At 36.3% G+C, this 9,007-nt stretch overlaps 1 protein-coding gene across 9 annotated transcripts in view; it reads left to right on the top strand.

The window, feature by feature from the left end:
- The first annotated feature begins 6,305 nt into the window (after nucleotides 1-6,305).
- Nucleotides 6,306-9,007, top strand: part of LOC149255160 (uncharacterized protein ycf20-like) — a 39,755-nt gene continuing 37,053 nt past the window's right edge. Inside the window, exons 1-3 of one of the 9 annotated variants that reach the window (XM_089460346.1) lie at nucleotides 6,306-6,547; nucleotides 6,643-6,703; nucleotides 6,799-6,875. In XM_089460346.1, the coding sequence (XP_089316472.1) occupies nucleotides 6,811-6,875 (65 nt within the window). In that variant the 5' untranslated portion in view covers nucleotides 6,306-6,547; nucleotides 6,643-6,703; nucleotides 6,799-6,810. Of the gene's footprint in view, nucleotides 6,548-6,637; nucleotides 6,704-6,798; nucleotides 6,876-7,475; nucleotides 7,613-9,007 lie in introns of those variants that run through there. The other 8 variants (XM_089460342.1, XM_089460343.1, XM_089460344.1 and 5 more) reach the window with 8 other exon arrangements.

The following is a 9,007-nucleotide window of genomic DNA, read 5'->3' as shown; positions in this document are numbered from 1 at the left end:
TTAGTACAACCATCTTAAAATAAGATCATTTCTTCATGAAGTCTCATAGACACATACTCATGTCATGCAATTAATCAAACATTTAAACAACAAAAAAACAACACAATCAAACATTCAAGCACCAAGCAGACAACATAAGCAAACTCATACCTTAATGTATCTTAGGGGAGGTTATCTTGTCTACACAATCAATCTAGATTAGCATGATATAACTTCACAACATATCAACTCAAGCATAAATAAGGTCACAATATCGATAATAGTAACTAGCTAACATGTTCACATCATAAACTCATAAACAATTGTCATTCATGCATAATAATCATATATGCACAATCAATCTAGATTAGTATGACATAATATCATAATAGGTCGACTCGTACCTAAATATCGTAACCATAACCATTTGCATAGGCCAATCCAAATCAACATGATATATATAACATCAAGATCTTAATACAATAACCTTAATCATCAAGTTAACTAACATACAACAACACCAAGTAAACATATATCATACTCATCAACAACATATAACATTATCATCAAGTTAACTAACACATAACATCAACAACAATGCATATAACAACAATTTACCATCCTACATGACTATCTAACACATGTGCATATGACCGCACTACCATGCATGTAACCACAACAACAATAGAATGACAAGTATATAAGTAACCCTAATTCATATAACAATCCATTAACTAACTTTCTTGCATGGCAAACATACAATACTTGTATGACAATCTGCTCTTACCCCAAAGTCTAGTTCTGCAACCTCGCTCTAATAGTTTGCATCTCTTGTTCTATCTCAACCAACACATTAGTATCGTAATAACCAACACAAATGACACAAACTACATACAATGACCTCACAATGCATGTTTGACCTACTATACATGCATAACTATAACCATGACAATGCATGCATAACAACATATAAACATTGACATACATAAAAAATGAATATACAACCGACATGCATTCATGACAAGCACATCCCAATATCCACATCATCAACCTATACATGACAACACAACTTCAACAATGACCATCACCATGCATACACAACAAACACATATACAACCTACATGCATGCATGACAAACACATTCCACCCATCTAGTCCAAGTGTTGAACCATGCTTTGATACCACTCTGTAACACCCTCCTCCCACATCTACCCAAGTAACCGACCAACCAGGGTAAACATGTGACAAAGAGTTACTATGATATGGTTCAACTCCCTAAGTGCAGTGAAGGAAGTGGAATCAACAAACCAACACTTCACATACCTCCCTCAAGTGCTATAGGACCCCCATGAGCTAATCCACCACTCTAGGTGCCCAACCCCGAGTTAACCTAGCCATTAAATGAATTAAACCCCCAGTCTCTCCCATGACATGGGCATGCATGCAACTAGGACCCTCCAGTCGCTCCCACAATGCCTTCAAGGGAGAGATTGCAGTCTTTTTCAGCCAGTTCTGTGCCAGAGACTGCGATATTTAAGCCACTTTTTCAGGGCTAGTCTCCAAACCACTGCCCAGAACTTGATGCGACTTTCTAAGGCAATAAATCATACCAAGACAAGGCCTCTAACAAAAAACTTTATCAAGGAATTGACCTAACTAAGACTAACCATGACAAAATTTTTGTCGAACACATTGTGCACAAGTAATCTACAAGTCATAACAACACATCTAAGCATAAGGGTCTCATACTTATCTGAGATTCATAAGGAAGCATTGATGCCTTATCACATTAGCTACATTATCATCCATTAGGTCATATATTTAATGTTCATTCATTTATCAACCAAAACATGATGAGAGCCATACATCATCACTGTCATAAAACATACTCATATCCAGCATATAAACAACATAAATGATAAGGATACATCAATCATAAATGCCACTTACGAACCAATACACTTGCTCATAAAATGCCAAGGAAAGGAACTCTTATTAACAAATGCAAAAGCCAATTGGGTATGGGACTTCAATGAACCAGCCGACCATAGATTAGCTGAACCAAATCTTTCTTTCAGCCAATCACCCTCGTGCCATATTCCAAGCATGAATATGGGACTCATAACCAAAACTAAACCAGGGCTTCTTGAGGCTACACCACCTCACCCTCATTAATAGAACTAGGCTTTACCACAATCCTCACTAGATCTCTAGGCCAAAACAAGCATGGATGCCACCAGATTTCTCCACCTACAATGTGAGGAATTTTCCTGTCTCCTAGTCATTAGGTTTTACTGTACCCACAATTCACTGGTCGAGGATTCCTAGGCCTAATCGAGACACCAACCTTTGGGCTTTACCACAATCCACACCAGATCACTATGCCCTAATCGAGACTCCACCCTTTATGCTTTACCATATATCCCATCCCAGGATTCCTAGGCCCGATGGAGAGCACCCACCTCTAGGATTTACTGCATATCTCGCCATTCACCATTCGAGGATTCTTAGGCCCACCGAGGCAACACAACATCTAGCTTTACCGCAACCCATAGTCCGGTTGAGGGGTCACTAAGCTGTGGCTTTACCACAATCCACAATCTAGTTCAGGGATCACTAGGCTATGTGTTCTTCCTTTCAGAGATCCACCTCACTCAGCTCTGAATCCATTCAACAATCTAGCTCAACCAAAAACATGAGAACCCATCACACCATGGCTATCCGGAAATGGAAAGGCAAGGTTTAAGAACACTTTCACACCTGGGAAAACCCATGCTCGTGACAACAAAAGAACTAAGAACACACATGCATAACCATGCATGCCAAAACTAGCAAGGGAAATCATACATGCAAATTAATACCTGCAAATAATCTCGTTGTGGCTGCTTGATCCTGCTCTTCCTTGCTTCCTCTTTCCTTCTTTTCTTTTCTTGATCCAAAGCTGAAGTGCTCCAGGAAACTCTAGGTGTCCAAGAGTGATAAAGAGAGAGATCCAAAACTGAATTGACAAAAGTCTATGAATTGATCCTCATAAGCCTTTTTATTAATGAGCCTTCTATTTTCTTCATTTTCTATTATTTTCCTTCATTTTCCTCCTCACATCAACTTGTGACTCTTCACCTTCCTTTTCTCCTATTTTCCATTTTTTTCATAAATAAAATGCTAGTTAATGCCTCATGCCTTTTTAAAGCCTTTTCCATTGCCTTCGCCATTTTGCTTTAGCCATAATAACCAAAATGAACACACACTAGGATGTTTTTCCCACCATTCAGCTTGGAATATGTGTCCCATGACCTTGGGCTTATATATTTTTTACATGGATTTTTTACTAGGGTTGTTATGCACCATTTGAACCTGTTTGTGCAACATGTAGTTGCCCAATGTTTTCCTTTGCAATGATAGAAGATTTGTCAATATTTTAGGTTAAGTGCAAACAAAAAACCCCTTTTCTTTTTTAACATTTTATCAATTGCACTACAAGAACTCCTGATAATAGCATCCAGTGATGTTGTCTCATAAACAGGTTAATTCTAAAGCAACTAATCCCTGAATTGGCTACTATGTCTTACCAAGAATATCTACAAAAATAAAATAAAAAATTCATATGTTGCGGAATTTATAGATACATGGTCTTTTCACTCTCAATGGCGATGATGAGATTCTGGACGCTGACAATAACAATAGAGAAAACAAAACAACCCAAAGTTCCAACTAGCAACTTTCTCTTCTCTCCTTAGGTATCATCTCCTTCCTCTTAACTTTACTTTTTAGTCATATAACAAAATTTTGCAATTTTTTATTTATGCCAACTTCAATAAGAACTTTGTATTATTTTTTTCCTCATGTAGGGATGATAAAAGTGCAAAAAGCAATACACCAGGTTATTATAGATCTTAAATGTCAATGCCGAAGGAACAATGAACATCACTATGTTCAACCACAAAAAAATCTTTTACACTGTAAAACATTCATGTCAAGTAGAGGAATTACTTTTTTTGCTCATAGTGACATAAATGTTTTGAAACACTGTCTGCAATTTTTTATCTGTCCTGCTATGTGTGAGTTTCGATTCTTGTCAACTAAATAGTTTTATAAGCACTGAATTCTATTTTGTGGAAGTATTTTGAGAAACGTCCAATGCAAACTTTTGCTATACTCTACTCTTTTTCCTTAAGCACTGAATTTTGTTTAGTCAAAATTTTGTAATTTGTTACATTATGCTATAAATTTGAATGAATGTGCTCATGTTATTTAAAGTCTCAAAATGGAAATCACAACAAAGACATAACAACAGACATGTCTCCTAGTCATGTCTTGGATATCATATCATCATTGAATATTGCAAGTTTACGAACCATGTTTCCAAGACTAAGTATCAAAGATTGGCCTTCTTATCGCAATAAACCAACTGCCCCGTATGCATACCCTCGGTTGCGATGAAAAGCTCTTTCGTGTACCTGTAGCGTAAGGCAATCCTGAAACTCACCCTCAAAAGTGTGACACCCCACCTTGTGCCATGGATAACATCGGAGACAATGCCCTTGATGTAGCCATTGTGCTCTCCATAGTCGAGATCGCAAAAGTGGGTAGGTCCCTTCCTGTGGTCCCCCTGTGGTCCTCGTAGTCGAGATTGTGAAAACGGGCAGGTCCCTTCCTGTGGTGCCTGTGGGATCTGAACACCGACCCCACTCCCTTCCTCTCTGCTCTGATTTCCTCATCAACCCTTCCTCCCCTGATATAGAGAAACTGTGACAGACGAATATTCTTCAGTCTAGGTCTCTTCATGAGAAACACATTAAATTATTTTTCTATGCTTTACCGAACATCAAACCGTGACTAAAGAATCTTCTTCAATCCAAGTCTCTTCATGGGAAACATATTAAATTATTTTTCTCTGCTCTGCCAAGCATCACGAGCCCACTGAACATACCAACCCCTCCCACGATATGCATCGAAATTATTAATAAGCTGAAAGCTATCCTGATTCCATGGCACCTAGCTTCTACAATCACAAAGTCCAACACTTGCAACCACTTTCCTTTGAATTAGGGTTTTGTTGAAAAGCAAAAAAATATCATACATGCATTTTACTCTGTGAGGGCACAACTTTGAAATGCAATATGCATATTTCCAAGGGTCGACTTAATCTCTTTCTGCGTCCACGCCATGGTTGGGAGTCGACATTTTCTCCCTTCACATGCTATCAAACGAATAAGCTCCGACCTTTGACTAGGTGTCGTTAGGTTTCTATTTCATCTCATAGGAATTTTAAAATTGTGTGTATGCGCCTTGGGAAGCATTATTTTATCTATGTAATCAAAGCTATATTGGAAAAACGTTATAAACTATTTCAAAATACACTATGACATGCAAACAATAGCTAATTTATCATATGTGCCTATTAAAAGAAAATTAACATTTGTATTTACATTAAACTTTATGGCAATAGCAAGAAAATAAAAATAAAATAAAATGAATTCTATGTATAAAATGATATAAATTTGATCATTTGCTCAATGGTATGCTAGAAATTGTAATTTCTTTTTACATACATCTCTGCTATCTGCTTTCACAATTATTTAGCTCCTACTACTACTTGGCCGCGTTTTTGGTTTCATGCCAGGAAAAAAGACAAATAGGGGATTTATGTCAACGTGCTTTACTACAAGTAAAATAAAACTTCCTATAGATAATTTTGTGTAAATCTGCTTTACCAAGTTTCATAAATTGAAAATCTTGTTGCAAATCGAGTTTTTACCATATTTTTTTTTAGGTTACTCTATACTCTACAATGTTTATTAAATTTAATAATTTAATAATGTTTATTTTTTTCATTTTTCAATATCTTTATCAACTCTATCATCAAACTTTAAAAGAAAATGACATATTGTGATAATATAAGCACACATCCAAGATAAATTGATGTTATTATTATTGTTTTTTTTATAGATAAGATATTCTGCATTCCTACTTATTGTAAGTCACTAATGATATATATTTGCATCAAAATTATATCGCAATAGAACATGATTTCAATGCATATGTAATCTATATTCAACAAAACATAAGTTATGTAAAATGATTAAAATCTACGAGTATAATTAATTACAATGAAATTTTATTCTACTACTATTTAAAAAATTCAATTAATTAAACTAAGAGGCAAAAAAAAATAAATAGCTAATTTAATAAATTTTTTCAAAACACACTAACTATATAACCTTGTTTAATACAATTTTTTCACAAATACCTTGGTAACATTCAAAAACTCTCACTATAAATGAATTTAAACATGTAATCTCTTAAAATCACGTTGATATCTTGACAACATTCAAATAGTGTATTTGATCTATGAATTAAAATCTTGGAGCTAAATATAACAGAAAAGTCACTATGAGGTAAACGACAAGCTACTGCGTGTGTTGGGCGGTTACAGAACATGCTTTCGGGTAAGGGTTTCAATGGCGCCTTAGGGTTTGAAAATGAACTCGCCTAACTGCTAAATTCCACGGCCCATGGACACCAACATGCAGAGAACAACGCTATGGAAAATGCTGTCAGACCATAGGTACCGCTTCAGCAAATTCTTCCTTTCAACAACGAATATGATAAACACAATTTCATCTTAGGTTAACACTAAATTGCCATATATTTGAAGTTCAGGGTTGTAAATTCGAGGTTTAATCCCGGTTCCCGTTTCTTTTCTGCGACTAGGATGCAACAGGTGAGGTTAATGCTATTGCCAAACAGCATATCTTTTAATTTCTCTTATGGAATTTAATATACTTCGTAGTGTATGCCCCACTTTTTTGTTGTCAGTTCTAGTGTTTGATGGAGCTCAGAGGGCGAGGATTTTCAGAATATGAATCAAGGTTCGAGTCGCAGGGAAGACCCCGGTAATAGTTGTCACACACAAGCGTACTATCCACTTTGGAGTTTATGCCTTGATTTTATAGGGAATTATTTTATAAGGTTTATTTTGGACAGGTTGATTTTCTTGGAAACTTGGGTAACTTAAACTGAACTTAAAGTAAATCCAAGGAATTTGCTCAGAGTACGCCACGAACTAGCCACAGTTGCGAAAACTTCGGGTCAATTTAGTCAAACATATTTTGAGTCAAATTATCATATAGCACCGCGAAAACCCATTTTCTTAGATAATGATTTGTCATTAATTCTATTTAGCTTATATTAACTACCAGTGAAATATAGCCCTTTTTCATTTTCTATGTCAATGATGATGCAGTTTAGCTTCTGCAAACCTCAGAGGTTCTGGTTTGTTAGACTAAGTTAGAATGTGGTTCTCGAATACTATTGCAGTTTCACATTGCAGATTTCTATAGCTCAATTTTATAAAATAATTGATTTCCAGCTAAGAAATCCGTAGTTATCGAGTGTCTTTGATTCCCCATCTATAGAGTATACTGCCCACTATTGCCATCACATCAATCTCACTAATACATTGTCATCGGTTGAGCAGTGTTTAGTTAATAAAATAATTCCAAGTAGAAATGGCCACCGTCCAAGATAAGTTGCCAGGTTGTTGGTTCATCAAGCTGTCTTTCGCAGTGTGCAGTCTGCCTTATTTGAGGACGTTCTATCTGCCTATATTCAACAGCAAGCGCACAAGATGGTATAAATTCTTTGTAATCATCCAGTGAATTTTAAAACCTGATAATCACCATCAGAACGTCCTTTATTTCTTTATTACTGTAACTTCGGTTATTTGTCCGCGACAGAATAAAATCTTAGTTCTTGAAACATCATGTCCAGACATGCATATCCTTCTCTTATATCTTTGAAACAAGAACAATTATAGGTGAAATTTCTAATAAATTTTATAGTTTGCATACTAGTAAGATTTGCTAAGGTTTGTACACCTTAAGAAAAATTTGTCCTTAAATTTGTCCTTGCTGGAAACCAAATAAAACTCGTTTTAGGTTGTATTCTTCCCGAGTACCAAGAGGTTAGAAGAACATATTTGATAACAGCGTGGATCCATTGCTTTTTCTTCTAGTAAAAATTACACCTTAAAGATTGTCTCCAAGTGCCAGAATTCATGTTCGGGCAGAGAGGAACACAACCAATGCGTGTAAAAGTGTGCCTTAAGGGATTTTAACAATGGGTTGTCCAAACCTTAATGTCTTCTGTTAAGTGATTTAGAATTTTTGAAATACTGCAAAATTTTGGGTATGAGAAATCAGGCTCTGTATTTCATTGTATTGCAGCACTTGTATGCTGTCATTGTTCATATCCTTATGTTCAACCTTGGATAAATAGAACTTTGAATTTCTGTGCGAGGAGGACCATTTTTTCCCTACAAAGTCACCAAACATTTGCCCATATGCATGCACAATGGAAGAGCAACTTTGGGACTTCATGGCCCTCTCTTGGTGTTAATTTTAGGATAACAATGGTATGTTCTATGCTTAGAGCAATTTTACTTCAATTTCTTTATTAGCCCAATATCATTATCCAGTTCAGCAATCACATCATCATGATAGTAACATGCAGTTAGAACATAAACAACAACAGTAGAAGACAAGCCAACACAAGAGGACACAAGATATGGCACCAGCCAAGAACAAATCCCAATGTGGGGAAACCCTTGATCAATTCTTCTTATAATTTTTCAAAAGTTCAGCAGAGAGAGAGAGTACAATTTATAATATTCACTTGCCCAATTTGATCAGCCAAAATAGTAGAAACAGAAACAGAAATTGACCTCCAAAACAGCTTGGTCAACTTTGGTCAACTGGGCCTCCAACAGCAAGATAATGCAGCCCAAAACAGTCTGAAATTAACCGGTCAAACCTGGTCAACTAAAGTCAATGCAGCAACCAAAACCAGGGCAGTTAACGCTGGTCAACGCAGGGGTCAAACTGCCTCGGTTTTTGTGCTCAGAACTGTGGCTGCCCAAATAGAAGTCTCCCTCACAAAACTGAAGTCAATGCTGGTCAAAGTCAGCCTCTTGAAATTTCGGTCAAATCCGGTCAACGCAGCAGCTAGAAAATCAGACTTTCCTTCG

The sequence above is a fragment of the Pinus tabuliformis genome, chromosome 7 (assembly GCF_031772625.1).
Source record: "Pinus tabuliformis cultivar Carrire ecotype Pingquan chromosome 7, CPIR1, whole genome shotgun sequence".
Classification (NCBI taxonomy): Eukaryota; Viridiplantae; Streptophyta; class Pinopsida; order Pinales; family Pinaceae; genus Pinus; species Pinus tabuliformis.
This window is presented reverse-complemented; position numbering and strand designations above follow the sequence as displayed.